General features: G+C 46.0%; 1 protein-coding gene across 1 annotated transcript in view; it reads left to right on the top strand.

Annotated features, from left to right (window-relative positions):
* The window catches only part of LOC145356940 (tetraspanin-2-like), a 114,888-nt gene that overhangs the window by 49,466 nt on the left and 44,205 nt on the right, over positions 1–21,217 (top strand). Inside the window, exon 2 of the mRNA XM_080209951.1 lies at positions 14,166–14,268. Coding sequence (XP_080066077.1) covers positions 14,166–14,268 — 103 coding nt within the window. The remainder of the gene's footprint in view (positions 1–14,165; positions 14,269–21,217) is intronic.

Consider the following 21,217-nt stretch of genomic DNA (forward strand, 5'->3'; position numbering starts at 1 on the left):
GCTACCAAATAAACCAGTTGGATTTTAACCTGGTGTTTTGAAACTTTTAACTGGGATTGATACAGGGATATAGGGAGAGAGTGGGGCAGTGATGTTAAACTGATTTTGATACAGGGATATAGGGAGAGAGTGGGGTAGTGATGTTAAACTGATTTTGATACAGGGATATAGGGAGAGACTGGGGCAGTGTTGTTCAACTGATTTTGATACAGGGATATAGGGAGAGGCTGGGGTAGTGGATATCCATGTAGACCACCACCTCAACAGTATTACTCTTAGCAACCTTTCTGTTACCCCTTTAAAAAACCCAAACAAGTTTGTTAAACATGTAAGAAATCCACATTGACTTTCCCAAATTGCACCCCCCCCCACCCACCTGCCCCCCTCCCCCAACCCAACCCATCTGCCTGTGTGACGATGAATTTTGTTTGGGATTATTTTTTCCCCAACACTGGTTTCATTGATTAGCCTGTGGATGCTGTGTTTATCTTCATACCCTCTTTTGGATAAGGGTGTAATGTTTGCAGTTGTCCAGAGTTCTGGCACCATCCCTGAGACAAGGGAAGATTGTTATTAAAATTGGTAAGGCCCCGATGAGGCCTGGACAGCGCAGAGTCGCTGAGCAGAGACTGATAGCCAAGTTCCGCATTCATGAGGACAGCCTCAACTGAGATCTTGCGTTCATGTCACACTATCTGTAACCCCCATGACTTGCCTGGGCTTGCGACATCTCACTTACTGTCCTGTCTGGAGACAGTACACATCTCTTAATGCTATCTCCACTCACATTGTCTGCACCTTTAAGACTTGATTAGCTGTAAAGGCTCACATTCTAATCAGAGGCGAGAAGACTGTAGGAATTGAGAATGGAAATTGCATAGGCCATAGTTATTCAGTCTTCCTCAGCATCTTATCTGTTCCCATTGCCTTATCAACTTTAAATTCAGATAACCCATCCAAATCTTCTTCCTTATTGACCATTTTAGCTTCTTTTGCCGTGACCTGGGTAACATCTTCTTCCTGGGTAAAGACAGACGCAATGTATTCATCTAAAAATACAGCATTCCCTTTTTGGTCCTTATTGGCCCAGATCGTCTTTTCACCACCCTTTTGCTCTTTATATACTGATAGAAGATTTTGCAATTCTATTAGTTGCCAGTGTCTTTTCACACTCATTCTTTTTCACCTGCTCTCTGAACCATCTGTATTCAGTCTGGTTCTCTATTGTATTTTCTATCTGACACTTGTCATAGACACACTTTTTTCTTTATCTTAATGTCTATCTCTAGGGAGCTCTAGATTTGTTTGCCCTTCCTTTCCCTTTTGAGGGAATACACCTTGATGATGCCTAAACTTTTTGAAGGTAGTTTGTTGTTCAGCTCTGCTGTTCAAGCTCTTCAATTTCAAGCTCTGCAGTCCTGCCACATCCAGTTGTGAATGGTGGTGGACAATTAAACAACTCACTAGGAGGAGGAGGCTCCACAAATATCCCCACCTTCAATGATGAAAGAGCCCAGCCCATCAGTGCAAAAGGTAAGGCTGAAGTATTTGCAGCAATCTTCAGCCAGAAGTGCTGAGTAGATGATCCATCTCAGCCTCCTCCAGTGGGTCCCAGCATCTCAGCTGCTGGTCTCCAGCCAATTTCATTCACCCCACATGATATCAAGAAATGGTTGGAGAAACTGGACTCTGCAAAGGCAATGGGCCCTGATAACATTCCAGCAATAGTATTGAAGACTTGATCTCCAGAACTTGCTGCTCTCTGAGCCAAGCTCTTTAAGTTGCAATACTGGCATCTACCTGACAATGTGGAAAATTGCCCAGGTATCCTGTACACAAAAAGCAGGATAAGTCCAATCAGGCCAATTACCGGCGAGTCTCCTCTCGATCATCAGTAAAGTGATGGAAGGGGTTGTCGGCAGTGCTATCAAGCAGCACCTGCTCAGCAATAACCTGCTCAGCGATGCCCAGTTTGGGTTTCACCAGAGTCACTCAGCTCCTGACTCATTACAGCCTTGGTTCAAACATGGACAAAAGAGCTGAATTCCAGAGGTGAGGTGATAATGACAGCCCTTGACATCAAGACTGCATTCGACCCGGTGTGGCATCAAAAAACCCAAGCAAAACTGGAATCAGTGGGTGTCATTGGGCAAACTCTCCACTGGTTGGAGTCATACCTGGTACATAGGAAGATGGTTGTGGCTGTGGAGGGTCGATCATCTCAGCTCCAGAACAGGAGTCCCTCATGATAGTGTCCGAGGCCCGACAATCTTCATAGCTTCTTCATCAATGACCTTCCCTCCGTCATAAGGTCAGAAGTGGGGATGTTCGCCGATGATTGCACAATGTTTAGCACCATTTGTGACTCCTCAGATACTGAAACAGTCCACGTTCAAATGCAACAAGATCTGAACAATATTCAGACTTGAGCTGACAAGGGGCAAGTAACATTCGCACCACACAAATGCCAGACAATAACTATCACCAATAAGAGGCACTCTAACCACCGCCCCCTGACATTCAATGGTGTAACCATCACTGAATCCCCCACTGTCAACACCCTTGGGTTTACCATTGACCAGAAACTCAACTGGACTGATCACGTAAACATGAAGAGCAGGTCAGAGGCTAGGATTACTGCAGCGAGTTACTCACCACCTGACTCCCCAAAGCCTGTCCATCGTTTACAAGGTACAAGTCAGGAGGGTGATGGAGTGCTGCTCACTTGCCTGGATGGGTGCAGCTCCAACAACATTCAAGAAGCTCGACACCATTCAGGACTGAACTCTCATATTCCTTTGTTCCCACACTATTGCCTTCCACATTAACCTGCATCTGCTAACCACCTAGCCAATTCCCCAACCTGTTCCTATCTTCCTAAAGGTTCAGTCGCTGTGTTTACTATTATTGTCATCACAGGATTTCAGGATTTTTCCCAATTTCACACTGCCCTTGGTAACCACCTGATTACATCACTTTTATTTGGTCATTTTCAGATTGTGGTTTGTGGGATCTTGCTGTGCACATATTGGCTGTTGTGTTTCCGACATCAGAGCACTTTACTGACCCCTCCCACCCAGTCAGATTGAATGGAGGTTTAAATGGCGCACCACATTTGCTGCCAGGAGGCGTGGGGGTGGGGGAGGGTGACGGGGAGGGAGAGAGGGAGGGGGAGGGGATGGGGGAGGGAGACACCATGGTGAGGTGGTAAAGCCCTGGCCCTGGTGTGTTTACTCTGAACACTTTATAAATACATGTCTTTCTTTTGTGTTTGGGTCAGTTTCTGTGACCTGTTGAGGTTGTTGACTCCACAGAATGGGTACAGTCCAGCAGGCTAGGGGTCACTGTGCCTGCCCTGACCTCTGACCTGGTGGGTGCCTGGGTCGGACTGGGTATGACCTGTGTCTGTTGTGAAATGAAAACAGGAAATGGTGGAAAGCGGACAGTGTCACCTGGAAAGGCTGTGAGTGCTCAGTGAAAGATAGATTGTTTTAGTAAGGGCTTGGGGAGGAGCAAGCTTCACATAAACTGCTCAGAGCCAATTAACATCCTTCATTTCCTCCAGGCTACCAAAGACAAAGGGTGAGTGAGGTGAAGGGACCAGGATCAATAAAAGTGGGGTTTGTAAAGATATCGGAAAGTGGCCGGCACGGTGGCACAGTAGTTAACATTGCTGCCTCACAGCGCCAGGCGCCCAGGTTCAATTCTGGCCTTGGGTCACTGTCTTTGCGGAGTTTGCACATTCTCCCCATATCTGCGTGGGTTTCCTCCCACGCTCCAAAGGTTAGATTGATTGGCCATGCCAAATTGTCCCTTAGTGTCAGAGGGATTAGCAGGGATAGAGTCTGAGTGGGATTGTTGTTGTTGCAGGCTCGATGGGCTGAATGGCCTTCTTTTGCACTGTAGGGATTCTATGATTAGAACATAAAGATAGAGAATAAGTGAGGTGAAGGCACCAGGATCTTAACTGGGAAGCAACGGATTGACTGGATTAGCCTAATAGCCTCATCTTAATAAATACTGGTGTAGCTCGGAGTTTAAAAGAGGGTGAGGCTAACCTCTTATTCCTGTCCCACAAAGTGTGTCTCCCAGACTGTGTCCAGGGGAATGTTTCCTCAAGTGTGTGCAGAGTGAACATAAACAGTGTCAACATTGGGAATCTGTGCAGAGGAAGAAGGAATGTCAGGTTTTATTTGATGCCTGTTACTTCAGGATTTGATGAGTGTTTCTCTGTTGCCTCTGAGCGAGGAGACTATCGGCTGCAGCCACTCAGTCAGGATGTAGGTACCCAGGATAATAATGCTCTCCACACACTCCCAACCGCTTCACATTAACTGCCCTGTCTTGGCCGTTTAATCTGATTTATTTGGTCAGTTAATTGATGATTAAATTAATAAAGTTTTATTTTAATAAAGGAGACTGTAGCTTTAGTAATTTAATCATCAACTAACTGATCAAATAAATCAGATTAAATGGAGATGACAGGGCAGCTAATGTGAAGCGGTTGGGAGTGTGGGGAGAGCATTATTATCCCGGATAACTACATCCTGACTGAGTGGCTGCAGCCTATAGGACAATAAGAAATAGGAACAGGAGGAGGCCATTTGGCCCTTCAGGCCTGCCCCACCATTCATTAGAATCATGTCCACCTTTCTGCCCTTTTCCTTTAACCCTTGATTCCGTTACTGATCAAAAATCTACCTATTTCAGCCTTAAATATACACAAGGGGGAGCGATTCTCCAGAAAGTGCTGAATTGGCAGAAAAACTGTTCGAGATCCTGACTGTTTTGTCAGTTCAGCTTCTCACCTGAATCTCTGCACTCTGAGCACTGCAGAGATCCCATGAATCTCATTAAACCCGGGGAGCGGGGGGGGGGGTGGGGGGGGCCTATTCTCACTGGAGTCTGACAGTTCTGAAACTCTGCATATGCGCAGTGGCCCCGATCTGTCAATCTCTCTGTTTGCTGGACAGCCCGATCGCTGGCCGGCCCAGGAGCCCCACAGTGCTGTAATTCCAATCCCACCCCCCCAACCCCACAGCAACTGTCAGGCCAGTCCCGATACCCGCTCCCCGTCCCACCCGTAAGAGAGCGCCCTAATGCCAGGCCCCACTCTCCAGCAGTGGCATCCTCCTTCACCCCAGCAGATCACCCCTCCCATTGACCACCCCCCTCCCCAGGTAAGATCCCCGTTCTCACCCCCCCCCCCCCTCCAGAGGAAGCCCCCCACTCCAGCAGACCACTACACCCCCACACCCTTAGCCCGCCAAAATCACTGTCCTCCCTTCATCTCAGACCGATCCCAATGCAGAATGGCAGTGGAAACCCGCCCCCCCCTCACCAATCGCACCTAGGCTCTGCCCACAATAGACTCTGCCCCCTTGGCACTGCCTGATGCCCAGTGGGCAGTGCCAAGGTAGCCCTGGGCATGGGCACTTTGCTCCTTGGGCAGTGCTGGGGGCACAGGCTGGCACTGTCAAGATGCCCATACCAGGGGGCAGCAGCCACCCCTCCCCGCCCCCCCACTGCCTGACCCTCTGGGGGGTGCCCTGATTGCCCTCCCTTCATTCCGGCAAGGTCTCCCACTCGCCCATTCCCCCCCGAATGTGGGGAACTAGTCTGAACCCCGCCGCAGTGAAGTACTTCTGGCGGGATGGGAGATTTGATCGGGTCCTGAGATCAGAACCTGAGAAATTAACAAATCTACATATTTAAAATCGATTAAAAACAAATTTAAATCACTTACCTTTCTTCCTGCTAGTTTCCAGGGTGGTCTGACCAGCGACTGTTCCCTGGCTCTGGGAGATGCGCGTGTGTTCCTGGCGCATGCACAAATTCCTGTTCAAGGCGTGGGTCTCCTCGCTGGACCCATCGGAAGAGTGGTGGGCATGGATGGGAGAATCGCGGCTAAGAAATCTACCCCCACTGCTCTCTGTGCCAAGGAATTTCAAAGACCCACAACCTCAGAGAGAAGAAATTCTTCTCCATCTGAGTCGTAAATTGGTCCCCCTTTATTCTGAGATGATGCCCTCTGATTCTAGGCTCTCCCATCAGGGGAAACATTCTCTCAGCATTTACCCTGTCAAGCCTCTCAAGAGTCCTATATGTTTCAATGAGATCACCTCTCATTCTTCTAAATTCCAATGAATGAAGTCCCAACCTGTTTAACGTTTCCTTATAAGACAATCCTTCTATACCGGGGATTATCCCAGTGAACCTTCTCTGAACTGCCCCCACCGAAATAATATCTGTCCTTAAATAAGAGGGCAAAACTGCTTACAGGACTCCAGATGTGATCTCACTGGTACCTTGTATAGTTACAGCAAGACTTCCCTACTCTTATACTCCAACCCCTTTGAAATAAGGGCTAACATTCCACTAGCTTTCCTGATCACCTGTGTGTCTGAGGAACTTTGTTCGCACAATATGGTTGGGCTGGAGTCTGAGGCACAGACATTATGGATGGGGTATTAGGGATGGGGAGAGTTTCCTGAACCCTTTGTGGAGGTGGGGGGTGGGGCGGGGGTGCGGTGAAGCGGGAGAGGGCGTTGGGGGGGCAGGGGCAGTCATAGTCATAGAATCATCAAGTTGTACCACAGAGAAAAGGCCTTTCAGCCCATTGAATCTGCACTGACAATAACTATCAGTAAAGGCGCACTTATCCCATTTTCCTAAACTTGTCTCGTATCCTTGAATGTTACGATATTTCAAGTGCTCATACAAATTCTTTTGAAAGATTGTAAGGTTTCCAGCCTCCACTACCTTTCCAGGCAGTGCGTTTTATATTCCCACCACTCTCTGAGTGAATTTTCTTTCTCAAATTGCCTCTGAATCTCCTACCCCCCTTTCACCAAATCCATATCCCTCATAATCTTATATACCTCACTCATGTCTGTGCTGTATTATTTCTTTGGTAGAGGAAGGGAAATCGGTAAATGTGGTGTACCTGGATTTCCAAAAGGCAGTCAGTAAATTGATCCCCAAAAGATTAATAATCAAGATAAGGGATCACGGTATTGTACACAATATATTAGCATGGATAGACAATAATTAACAGACTGGAAGTGGAGACACTGAATAAGGATTGGCAAGCTGTATCTAATGGAGTGCGACAAAGATCAGCACTGGAACCGTAGCTTTTATAATGTATATTTGTCAGTTAGATGAAACGTTTGAGAGTAATGTCGCTAAATTTGTCGATGATATAAAGTTAGGTGGAAATTGAGCCGTGAGGAGGACACAGAAAAATGAATGATTAAGTGAATGGGCAATAAAGTGGAAGATGAGAAATAATGTGGGGAAGAGTGAGGTTATTCGCTTTGCTAACAAGAATTGGTCATTCAATATCACCATAGCCTTTGTAGGGCAATCTCATTGTCTTCTTGTTTCCTCAGATCACATCTCAATGTTCTTCATCAACCACCCATTTTACTTCTCACTTTCAATTTCTCTTCAAATGCTGCCAAGACAAGGCTGTCAGGTCTTAGTTTCCAATGTCTATTCTTGGCCATTTCACTCGCTGCCTGTACCCTTTTGATTCCTGAACTCTTGATCTGAGCCACTCATTTGTCTTTCTGTCCATTCAACTGATTCCGAGCATCATCTATCATACCCACATTTTAAAAACTGTTCTCCTCTTCCTTCTTGTATCCACAGAGAACTTCCCCATCTGTGACTGGTTTTCAGATGCATGCTGATTCTTTTGGACTTCCAGATGCTACTTCCATCTCTGCTCACACCTCTGTCCATAGTGAATCTAACCTGAAGCTCATTCTGGGATCTAACTTCGGTGTCTATCAGTGATGAAGTATAGGAAACTCTTTCCTCAACCTGCCTATGTGTTTGGTACCTACATGAACCGTGATCACTGGATTCCACCCCCTGCTCCGTCCCACTGCAAGTTCCTCTCCAACCCGGAGCAAATGTCCCAAACCATAGCACCGGGCAATACAGCCATCTGGATTGGGTGGCATTTGGGCACAGCAGTTAGCACTGCTGCCTCACAATGCCAAGGACCCGGATTCAATTCCTGGCTTGGGTGGCTGTCTGTGCATGTTCTCCCCGTGTCTGTGTGGGTTTCCTTTGGGTGCTCCGGTTTCCTCCTACAGGCCGAAAGATATGCTGGGTTAGGTGGATTGGCCATGCTAAATTCTCCCTCAGTGTACCCGAACAGGTGGCTGAGTATGATGACTCGGGGATTTTTACAGCAACTTCATTGCAGTGTTAATGTAAGCCTACTTGTGACACTAATAAACTTAAACTTAACTTAAATTGGAACCTTGCTCCTTGCTGCAGAGAAGACCGTCAATCCCCCCTCATTGTACTGCCCCTGACAATCACTCCATTCCTATTAACAGCTTCCACACAGTTCATCCACGCTGCTTACACAAAGATCAAACCTCTGAACAAATTGCACAGCTTGTGTCTCCTTCATTCCCATTCTGGGACTCAACAAAAAACTTATCTCTTGTGGTGTCAGACTTGGATTTCTCTCAGAATATGATTACTTCGTTCTGGAATAACAGACTGGACTGGAGAATGTTTTGAGGTTTGTGTCTGTGTTCTTATTCCCCTCAGTCTTCCAGATGTTACTGACTCCGTAGAATCCCCATAATGCAGAGGCAGGTCATTCATCCATCAGGTCTACACCCACCCTTTCTTGCCCAGGCCCACCCCTATTCCCCATGAACCCTCCAACCCCACACATTTTTCTAATCTACACATCTTTGGATACTAAGGGGCAATTTAGCATGGCCAATCCACCTAACCTACACATCTTTGGACTGTGGGAGGAAACCAGAACACCTGGAAAAAACCCACACAGACATGGGGATAACGTGCAGACTCCATACAGTCAGTTACCCAAACCAGGAATCAAACCTGGGTCCTCGGCACTGTGAGGCAGCAGTGCTAATCACTGTGGCACCGTGTCACCCAGACTCCCTCTTGGAACTCATTTTCCTCACACTTCAGGTGTCAATGCCTCCCTCTTGGTCGAACAACATACAAATTAAGAGAAGGACTAGGCCACCCAGCCTCTCCAACCTGCTCCACTATTCAATATGATCATGGCTGATCTGATTATAACTTCAACCCCACACTCCTGCCTACTCCAATAACCTTTACCCCGCAGCCTTGATTATCAACAATCATTCTCGTTCTGCCTTTAAAGTATTTAAAGACTGTCCTTCCCCCATCATTTGAGGAAGAGAATTCCAGACAGACTCAACACTCTGAGTGAACAAGCATTTCTCCTCATCTCTGTCTTTAATGGGTGAACACAGTAAAAAGTCTGACAACACCAGGTTTTAGTCCAACCGATTTATTTGATAGTAAACGCACAAGCTTTCGAGGTTTCCCTCTTCGTCAGGTGAATGGAGAGTTCTGGCCTCAGACAGAGCATATAAAGCACAGACAGTTTAGAGATTACTGATTAGAATGCGAATCCTTACACCTAACCTGCTGTTCAAGACCTGAAGTGGCTGACAATGTGAGTGGAAGGAGCACTGATCACAGGTTAAAGAGATGTGTATTGTCTCCAGACAGCACAGTGAGTGAGGTTTTGCAAACCCAGGCAAGTCACGGGGGTTACAGATAGTGTGACATGAACCCAAGATCCCTGTTGAGACCGTCCTCATGTGTGCGGAACTTGGCTATCAGTCTCTGCTCAGCGACTCTGCGCTGTAGTGTGTTGTGACAACTGGTCCATTCCTGGTATTAGTTGGGTAAACTAGTTAAATTAAATTAAATTATGCATGTAGGAATTACACAGTAAATGTAAAACCCTTAGGAGTATTGACAGGCAAAAAGATCTGGGCTTTCATATATGTCCACCTATCACTGAAAGTGGCAACGTAAGTGGATAAGGTAGTCAAGAAAGCGTACGGCACGCTTGCCTTCATTGGTCGGGGCATTGAGTATAAAAATTGGTGGGTCATGCTGCAGCTGCACAGAACCTTAGTGAGGCCTCATTTAGAATATTGTGTACAATTCCAGTGCCACACTACCAGAAGGATGTGGGTGCTTTGGAGAAGGTACGAAGGGGTTTACCAGGATGTTGGTATAGAGGGCATTAGCTATGAGGAGAGATTGGATAAACTCAGTTTGTTCTCACTGGAACGATGGAGGTTGAGGGATGACCTGATAGAGGTCTGCAAGATTATGAGGGGCAGGGACAGAATGTATAGTCAGATGCTCCTCCCTAGGGTAGAAAAGTCAAGTATTAGGGGACATAGGTTTAAGGTACCTGGGAAAACTTTAGAGGAGATTTGTGAGGCAAGCTTTTACACAGAGGTGGTGACTGTCTGGAACGCACTGCCTGGGGTGGAGGTGGGAGCAGGTACGATTGCAACATTTAAGGGGCCACTAGATGAATACATGAATGGATGGGAATGGAAAGGATATGGACTCTGTAAGTGCATACAGCTTTAGTTTAGGCAGACATCACGATCGGCTCAGGCTTGGAGGGCTGAAGGGCCTGTTCCTGTGCTGTACCGTTCCTTCTTTTTTGTTCTTTTCTTTGTTCTTAAACCTTCTTAAAACATTTTCTAATACATTTACATTTTTCCTTAAATAAGGAGACCAATACTGTACATAGTACTCCAGATGTGGTTTTACCAATGCTCTGGACAGTGAAGCATAGCCCCCCTACTTTTGTAATCAATCCCCTCACAATAAATGATAATATTCTTAGCTTTTCTAATGACTTGCTGTTAATCCTAAATTAATCCTAATGCTAATCCTAAATTGTGTGTCCTGGGGAGTAAATCTCCTCAGTTACAGTCCGCTCCTCTGTTACAGTTTGCTTCTCCATTACAGTCCACCCCTCCATTACAGTTCACTCAACCATTACAGTCCGCTCCTTTGTTACAGCCCACTGTCCTGTTACAGTCTACTCCTCTGTTACAGTCTGCTCCTCTGTTACAGTTTGCTTCTCCATTTCAGTCCACCCCTCCATTACAGTTCACTCAACCATTACAGTCTACTCCTTTGTTACAGCCCACTCTCCTGTTACAGTCTGCTCCTCTGTTATAGTCTGCTCCTCTGTTATAGTCTGCTATTACAGTCTGTTCCAGTGATTCCACATTTCTCTCAGTCACCATTGTTACATTCACTTTCCATCGCTGTGATTTATTTACTCCCATTACTCTTACTAACCTCTCTGTTCACTCCCCCTACTTTCAATGCACATTACAACAACAACTTGGCTTTATATAGTACCTTTAATGTACCCTCTGAAGCCACGTGACTTACCCAATATAATTTGTCACCATGAATATGAGAGACATTAGGTCAGATGACCAAAAATTTGGTGAAAGAGGGATCTAAATAGTGTGGTAAAGAACGGTAGTGAGGTGGAGTTTATTAAGAGAACTCCAGAGTTTGGGGTCTTGGCAGTTGAAGACAAGGCCATCGACGATGGATGATTAAAACTGGGGATACTGAGGAGGCCAGAATTTGAGGAGCTCAGAAATCTTGGCAGGAATGTGGGGCTACATGAGATTACCGAGAAAGGGAGGATTTATTACAGAGAGAGGGAGGGTTTATTACAGAGAGAGGGAGGGTTTAATTACAGAGAAAGGGAGGGTTTAATTACAGAGAGAGAGGGTTTATTACAGAGAGAGGGAGGGTTTAATTACAGAGAGAGGGAGGGTTTAATTACAGAGAAAGGGAGGGTTTAATTACAGAGAGAGAGGGTTTATTACAGAGAGAGAGGGAGGGTTTGTTACAGAGAGATGGAGGGTTTGTTACAGGGAAAGGGAGGGTTTGTTACAGAGAGAGAGGGAGGGTTTGTTACAGAGAGAGGGAGGGTTTGTTACAGAGAGAGGGAGGGTTTGTTACAGAGAGAGGGAGGGTTTGTCACAGGGAAAGGGAGGGTTTGTTACAGAGAAAGGGAGGGTTTATTACGGAGAGAGAGAGGGTTTATTACAGAGAGAGGGAGGGTTTGTTACAGAGAGATGGAGGGTTTGTTACAGGGAAAGGGAGGGTTTGTTACAGAGAGAGAGGGAGGGTTTGTTACAGAGAGAGGGAGGGTTTGTTACAGAGAGAGGGAGGGTTTGTTACAGAGAGAGGGAGGGTTTGTCACAGGGAAAGGGAGGGTTTGTTACAGAGAGAGGGAGGGTTTGTTACAGGGAAAGGGAGGGTTTGTTACAGAGAGAGGGAGGGTTTGTTACAGGGAAAGGGAGGGTTTGTTACAGAGAGAGGGAGGGTTTGTTACAGGGAAAGGGAGGGTTTGTTACAGAGAGAGAGGGAGGGCTTGTTACAGAGAGAGGGAGGGTTTGTTACAGAGAGAGGGAGGGTTTGTTACAGAGAGAGGGAGGGTTTGTTACAGGGAAAGGGAGGGTTTGTTAGATCTGAACAGCTGCATCATGGAGGAAATTGGATAGAGGGTTGAGAATTTGATATAGGATTATCAGGGAACGGGACTTGATATAAGTATAGGGGTTGGATGGTCTGAGGTTTATGATGTGTGGAATGTGTGAGGGCTGCACCAAGAGTGTTGGGATAGTCACGTTTAGAGGTGAGAAAGTGGTAAAGGAGGAGTTTGGTATGGAACATGTAGAGGCTGAGTGGAGTGAAGAATCTTTGTCAGTTTTGACTAGGTGGTTACCACTCTGGTCTGAAGGTTGTGAATATTGCTCCCAGTCTATAGATTTGACCATAAGAAGGCTGATATTCCAGTGCGAGATTGAGGGAGTGCTGCACTGCTGGAAGTGCTGACTTTAGGGCCAGATACTCAACACCAGTTCCACACTCTTCTGTTGAATGAAAAGATCCCCATTGCACTGTGTGAATGAAGAGTACTGGGGTTAATCAATGTTACTAAAACATGGCATAGTGCTCCTTCTGGAATCTTGCTGTGCACAATATCCTGCTGCTTTTCCCATGTTACAAAAATGACATCGCTTAGAAACACCTCATTGGATGCAAAGTGTTTTGGGATGTGCTCAAATCTGAGCAATGTTAATGAAATACAAATCTCCAGATGTGGTCTCAGTGACTTGGGGGGGGTTCTCAGTGACTCTGGGTGGGTCTTAGTGACTCGGGGGGGTTCTCAGTGACTCTGGGTGGGTCTTAGTGACTCGGGGGGTTCTCAGTGACTTGGGGTGGAGGTCTCCGTGACTAGGGATGGTCTCTGTGACTCGGGGAGGTCTTTGTGACTTGGGGGAGGTCTCAGTGACTCGGGGGAGTCTCAGTGACTTGGGGAGGGTGCGTCTCAGTGACTTGGGGAAAGGTCTCTGACGTGGGGGGGGGGTCTCGGTGACTCAGGGGATCTCAGTTATTCAGTGGGGTCTCAGTGACTCTGGGGGGTTCTCTGACTCTGGGGGGGGGTCTCAGTGACTCGGGGGGGCGATCTCTGACTCTGGGGGTTGTCAGAGGTAATAGGTCAACATGACACCAATGTTGCCATCAGCTTCAAGAAAGTTACCAGGGAGAGGAATTGCGTTGGCGACATGGGGCAAAGGCAATGCCACAATGCTCTCAGTATTTAGGGCGGGGAATTTCCATACTTGCTGGTTGGCAGATTGATGGTCTAACAATCGAGAGAGCTGGGGGAATTTGCTGGAGTTGGTGGTGAGGTGGGGGGGGGGGCTGTTGCAGTGATAACACACAAAATAACGCATTCCTTTTCAATGATATCCTTGTTTACATTGCCCACATCCCATAAAAGAGTGAAACAGAGTGTCACTGAGGGCCAGCATGGAGATGTGAAGAGGATGGTTGGGATGCCAAGGGTTAATCCTAGGTGGATGTCAGCGGTGGAACTTTTCCCTGGACTTCCACTCCTCATTATAATAGGTTTGTATGCTGTGACTGTCCTTATTACAGGCACTCCTCGTTACAGCCATTCCCTGTTACAGCCACTCCCCATTACAATTATTCCCCGTTACAGTCACTCCTCATTATAGGCACTCTCCACTACAGTCATTCCCTGTTACAGCTACTCTCGTTACAGTCATTCCCTGTTCCAGTCTTTCCCCATTCCAGCCATTCCCTGTTACAGCCACTCCCCATTACAATCATTCCCTGTTATGGTCATTCCCTGTTACAGTCATTATTGTCCCTTCGTTTTTCTGTCAGTCCCATTACACTTGTTCTCTAATACTGTTACTGCCATTACTCTCATTGTCAATTACTGACTCTGATTTTCTCTCTGTTCCCAGCTGACTGGCACTGCAGTCCTCTCGCTTGGCCTGTGGCTTCGCTTTGACTCAGACACAACCACCATATTCAGTGGTGACCATTGCCCCACATCTTTCTACATTGGTGAGTGAAGCTTGGTGTGGAGAAAGCTGCCGTCATCAGCCAGACACACCAAGGAGAGTTTATAAACCAAGAATTGTGTAAAACAAGTGAACACCAGCAGGAACGGCCAGATGGAGGCAGTGGTGTTGGAATATAGCAGTATGACAGAGCTGGCTGATAGATAAGCTGGAAAGTTGAGGTACAGCTCATTGCACATGGAATTCTGAGCTTCACATCTGGAAACTTGATTGACCTTGCACCATTTTGACTATTTTGCCATTGATAAATTTTGGTCTATAGGCTCAGGCACCAACCGTTACAGAATGTAGAAAGAAAGGTGGACATTGTCCACAAGACTAGGCCTGACTAGCCCCAAACTACTCAATTACCACCCAGAGCAGTCCCAACTACCTCAGGACCAGAACCCATTACCCACTGGACCAGGCCTGACTATCCCAAAGTAGGCCTGACTGGCTCCAGACTGTCCAGACCAGGCCCAACTATCCACAGACCACACCTGACTACCCCAGGAATAGGCCTGATTACCCTGTGACTGTGCCTGAATAGCTCTAGGCCAAGCCCAGCTACCTCAAGACTAGGCCTGACTACACCAAAACAGATGGCATGGTGGCACAGTGGTTAGCACTGTTGCCTCACAGCGCCAGGGACCCGGGTTCAATTCCAGCCTCGGGTCACTGTCTATGTGGAGTTTGCACATTCTCCCTGTGTTTGCGTGGGTTTCGTCCTGATGCTCCAGTTTCCTTGCACAGTCCAAAGATGTGCAGGTTAGGTTAACTGGCCATGCTAAATTGCCCCTTGGTGTCAGGGTAAATATGTGAGGATATGGGAATGGGGCCTGGATAGAGGATTGACTGACTGGCAGAAGGCAGAGAGTAGGGATAAAGGGATCTTTTTCAGGATGGCAGCCGGTGGCTAGTGTTGTGCCTCAGGGGTCAGTGCTGAGACCACAACTTTTCACAATATACATTAACAATTTGGAAGAAGGATCTGAAAGCACTGTTGCTAAGTTTGCAGATGATACAAAGATATGTAGAGGGACAAATAGTATTGAGGAAGCAGGAGGGCTGCAGAAGGATATGGACAGGTTAGCAGAGTGGGCAAAGAAGTGGCAGATGGAATACAATGTGGAAAAGGTTAATCACTTTGGAAGGAGGAATGAAGTCTTAGACTATTTTCTAAATGAGGAAATGCTTAGGAAACCAGAAACACAAAGTGACCTAGGAGTCCATGTTCAAGATTTTCTTAAGGTTAACGTGTAGGTTCGGGCAGCAGTTAGGAAGGCAAGCACAATGTTAGCACTCATGTCAAGAGGGCTAGTGTACAAGTGCAGGGATGTACTTCTGAGGCTGTATAAGGCTCTGGTCAGACCCTATTTGGAGTATTGTGAGCAGTTTTGGACTCCGTATTTAAGGAAGGATATGCTGGTCTTGGAGGGGTCCAGAGGAGGCTCACAAGAATGAATCCTGGAATGAAGAACTTGTCGTATGAGGAATGGTTGAGGACCTGGGTCTGTACTCATTGGAGTTTAGGAGGATGAGGGGGGATCTTATTGAAACTTACAGAATACTGCGAGGCCTGGATAGAGTGGATGTGGAGAGGATGTTTCCCGTAGGAAAAACTAGAACCAGAGGGCACAATCTCAGGCAAAAGGGATGATCCTTTAAAACAGAGATGAGGAGGAATTTCTTCAGCCAGAGAGTGGTGAATCTGTGGAACTCTTTGCTGCAGAAGGCTGTGGAGATCAGGTCATTGAGTGTCTTTAAGACAGAGATGGCCTACTCCTGCTCCTATTTCTTATGTTCTTATGTTCTTATGAGATAGATAGGTTCTTGATTAATAAGGGGATCAGGGGTTATGGGGAAAAGGCAGGAGAATGGGGATCATACCAATATCAGCCATGATTGAATGGCTGAGCAGACTCGATGGGCTGAACGGCCTAATCTTGCTCCTATGTCTTATGGTCTAAAAAGGCTTAAAACCTGGAAAATTGTGCAAATAGCTTGGAGACACTAAAAAGCAGTCTGTCAACCAGAAGCGGCCAAACCAAAACTACATCATCTGTACTATTTTGACCCAGGGAAGAGGGAGAACATAGAAGAGTGCATTACTGATGATAATTCACCGATAAAACTCAGGGGTGAAAGCAGTTATTGGACTGACCTCCTGACCTACCCTGTGCGAATAAAGAGCAGCAAGTTGTGGAACTCTGTAGCTATGTAGTGCTAGATTTGTACAGGACAGACGGGAATGCTTGTGGTTGTCTAAGGTATGTCTTTGTTGTTTAACGTGAGATTTTATCTGAAGAATTATTTTATTTGAAGTATTGCTAATTCACGTTTGGTCCTGATTCATGTTAGAAGCTATAAAATGTAGAATTGTATTGGCAACTTCTTCATTTGGGAGTTATTGAGTGAAGTTGGTTATTTTGGTTTAGGATGTTCCTGGGAATCAGAACTCTCCTCTCAGCCTTTTAGAGATAACAACCCTTGTCCCTTTCTACACAATTCCATCTTGTGTGACAGCTGATCTCTGTTTCTCTCAGAAAGCCAGAGTTGTGTCTTTGATGGCTTCAGGGCATCCTGAAACTTGAAGAATTGGGTCTCATTATGTTAACTGCTTGATTTGAGGGAGATGCTTATCTGTCAGATTCAATGTCTGTGCCGGGTTTGGGTTGATGAAATTATTTTGCTCTCCACTGAAGCTGGAAGATTTCACACTCTGTACTTGCATCATCCACTTCCTGCAAAGCGAGAGCAGTTCCAAAAAACATGTCAGCGATGTACATCCTTGCCTGTGCTTCACTCCCAAATGTAGATCTCTGCAAATGAAGTAACATCCTTTCCAGATACTCCAGTGTTTGAGAAAGATGTTTTGAAATGAATCATAGAATCATACAGAGCAGAAGAGACCCTTCGGCCCATCGGGTCTACACCGACACATTAGAAGTACCTGACCTCCTACATAAACCCATTGACCAACACTTGGCCCATAGCCCTGAATGTTATGATGTGCCAAGTGCTCATCCAGATACTTTTTAAAGGATGTGAGGCAACCCGCCTCCACCACCCTCCCAGGCAGCACATTCCAGACCATCACCACCTTCTGATTAAAAAAGGTTTTTCCCTATATTCCCCCAAACCTGCTGCCCCTCACTTTCAACCTATCTCTCCTCGTGACTGACCCTTGAACTAAGGGAAACAAGTGCTCCTTAACCACCCTGTCCATGTCCTTCGTAATCTTATACACCTCAATCAGATCGTCCTCAGTCTTCTCTGCTCCAGCCACCTGACCAAGGGACAGGCTGTCCCAAAAGCTTACGGTTTTTGCTACAAATAAACCTGTTTGGACTTTAAACTGGTGTTGTGGGATTTCTTTGTGTTTTATCTCAGTCTAACGCCGGCATCTCCACATCATGGCCAACAAAAACAACCCAAGCCTATCCAACCTCTTTTCATAACTTAAATATCCCACCCCAGGCAAAACTCCTCTGCACCCCTTCCAGTGCAATCACATCCTTCCAATAATGTGGTGACCAGAACTACACACAGTGCTCTAGCTGTGTCTCATCGAAGTTCAATACAACTCCAACGTAACTTCCCTCACTAGGCTGTAGTTCCTATTTTATCTCTACAATCCTTCTTAGAAAGCAGAATCACATTAGCTTCTCCAATCATCTAGCACCTTTCCCCATGGCCAGAGGAATGGCTTGTGATCAGACTCCAATATTACTTCTTCTCTCCCAGACAAGCACTGAATAAAATACTCACACGTGAAGACAGGTACTTTTTCTCAATCTGTGAATTGTGTTACTCAGTTTGTGTTGATACCTTGGATATAAATGTAATTGATTGTCCTCATTGCCTGAGGGTTTCTCCAAGTTCTGTCTCTCAGGCATCAGAGTGACCTTATTGTTAACAGCATAATTCATCAACTCTGGTATTGTTGTCACTCGCTGTTTGATGTGAATGAAAGCTGCTTCTTGTTCTATGTCCCATTATCACTGAACATCCCTTGCAGTGAGTTGTGTAGAAATTGACAAGCTGTTGACAAATTGGGTAAGATTTGCTTAGTATTTCACAAAAATAAATGAATAATTGACCTGCCTTTACATCAGTCAGTTGCTGTATCTCTGCTGCAGATCACACTGTATCAGGATTAGGGTGATGTATTTCACTGTCAATACATGACCTCCTGCCTGACTTTAGTCATTGTCACTTTTAGTGGGAACAGTTTATCTTTGTCTTTATCATCTGAGACTGTCATAACCTTATACACCTCGTTCAAATCTCTCCTCAGTCTGCTTTGCTCTAGTCAACCTGTTCTAGGGTTGAGGCTGATTTCTCAGAATTATCGTCCGACGTCTGTCTAGCAATCATTTCCTCGTGTAGTGTCCTCCTCAGCACTTACATTCAGCTCTCTGGCCTTGCTCTTGTTTACAACACCTTGTTCTTAACAATCTCCACTGCCTCTCAAAATGGAGCCACTCTCTGTCAATTACCCAGTAAATGCTCTGCAGCTGAACGCTAGCCATCTCTGAGTTTCTGCTCACGTCAGTAGCTTTCTGAGCATAAGATTTCCCTCTCTCAGAAGGCGTGCACTCACAGGATGATCTCCTCCTGTCGCTCATCACATCATCCTTCAATCTCACAGGATTCAGCTCCTTGTCTCAATCCGCTCACACACTGATCAATATTCTCCTTCCCTTCCTCAGTTTAACCCCAAAATTCCCAAAATTCACTGTGTGCAGTCTTGGTCGCTGCACTTGCACAAGGATATTTTGGCCTTGGAGGGAGTGCAGAGGAGGTTCACTAGGCTGATACCGGAGATGAGGGGGTTGGACTATGAAGAGAGACTAAATAGACTGGGTCTGTACTCGCTGGAGTTTAGAAGAATGAGGGGGGATCTTATAGAGACGTATAAGATAATGAAAGGGATGGATAGGGTAGAGATAGAGAGATTCTTCCCGCTTAGAAAGGATAGCAGGACTAGAGGGCACAGCCTCAAGATAAGGGGGTGGGCAGTTTAGATTGGAGTTGAGGAGGAACTTCTTCACTCAAAGGGTGGTGAATCTCTGGAATTCTCTGCCCGTTGAAGTGGTGGAGGCTACCTCGCTAAATATATTTAAGTCATGGGTAGATAACTTTTGACAGACAAGGGAATTAAGGGTTATGGGGAGAAAGCAGGAAAGTGGAACTGATCCACTTCAGATCAGCCATGATCTTATTGAATGGCGGGGCAGGCTTGAAGGGCTAGATGGCCTACTCCTGCTCCTATTTCTTATGTTCTTATAATATTTATAAATAGAGGGTTCAAGTCCTCCAGAATTTCACGCAACTTGCTGTTCTGCTGATATAGTTTTTATGGATTTTGGCAAAGCTTTTGACAAGATCCCACACGGGAGACTGACTGACAAGTTTAAAGCACTTGGAATTCAAGGAAACTTGGCGAGATGGATCAGAAACTGGCAGGGTAATAGGACACATAGGGGAGTGGTTAGAAGGCTGTTTGAGTGACTGGAGGCCAGTGTCCAGTGGCGTATCACAAGGTTCAGCACTGGGGCCCTTATTGTTTGTTATATACATAAATGATATTGATGAAAATGTGCAGGAATGTTAAGCAAGTTTGCAGATGGCACCAAGATTGGTTGGGTGGTTAATAGTGAAGAATGTATGTTGTAGGTTACAGGAAGATATAGATAGGTTGGTCAGATAGGCAGAGCAGTGGCAGATGGTATTTAACCCTGATAAGTGTGAGATGATGCACATTGTAAGAAGTAACAAGAGGGAGTATTTAATGACTGGCAGGACACTGGGAAGCTCAGATGAACAGCTGGATCTTGAACTAATTATTCACAGATCCCCAAAGTTGACAGAGCAGGTGAACAGGATAGTTAAGAAAGCATATGGGACTCTTGCTTTTATCATTCATGACATAAGGTATAAGAGCAAGGAGGTAATGTACAGAGCATAGGTTAGGCTACAGCTAGAATCCTGTGTGCAGTTCTGGTCATCTCACTATAGGAAGGATATGATAGCACTAGAGGGAGTACAGGGAGATTCACCAGAATGTTGCTGGGATGGAGCATTTGAGCTATAGGAGAGACTAGATAGGCTTAGATTGCTTTCTTTAAAGCAAAAAAGGCTGAGGGGGGATTGAGGTGTATAAGGTTATGAGGGGTATGGACAGGGTAAGTAGAAAGCAGCTGTTCCCCATGGTTGAGTGATCAATCACAAATTGGGGATTTGTTTTAGGGGAAGGGGCAGGAGATTCAGAGGGAATTTGAAAAAATAAAAACACTCAGATGGTGGTGAGAATCTGGGATGCACTGCTTGTCTCTCCTCTCCCCCTCTCTTTGTTTCCTTCCTCTCTCTATTTCTCCCTTCCTTCATTCTCCCCGCCCCCCCATTCCCTCCTCTTCCTGGTTCCCTCTCTCTCAATTCCTCCTTTCTCCGGTTCTCCCCCTACTCCCATTTCCCCTTCTTTGCATTTTCTCTTTTCCTCTCTCCCCCTCTCTCACTCCTTCAATTCTCTTCCCCTTCTCTCTCTCTCTTCCCTTTCTCTCTCTCTCTTCCCTTTCTCTCTCTCTCTCTCCCTCTCTCTGATTCTCTCTCTCCATTCCCCCCTCTTTTTATCATTCTCTGTGACTAGCCATCTTTTTCTTCTCTATCCTTTTCTCCAACTCCCTCTGTGTTAACTCCCCTCCCCCTCCAACATACCCCTCTCTGGGTCTCCCCGGCTCAGTTTCCATCTCTAAGTATTTCTCTCTCTATTACTGTTTCTTTCAGTATTTCTCTCTATCACACTTTGCCTTCATCTCTGCCTCTCTCTCTGTCCCATGTCTCCCTCTGTCTCTTAAAGTAAAGTTTATTTACTAGTATCACAAGTAGGTTTACATTAACACTGCAATGAAGATACTGTAAAAATTTCTTGGCTGCCATAGTCCAGCACC

Source organism: Carcharhinus amblyrhynchos, chromosome 22 (genome assembly GCF_965287045.1).
Source record: "Carcharhinus amblyrhynchos chromosome 22, sCarAmb.v2.hapA, whole genome shotgun sequence".
NCBI lineage: Eukaryota > Metazoa > Chordata > Chondrichthyes > Carcharhiniformes > Carcharhinidae > Carcharhinus > Carcharhinus amblyrhynchos.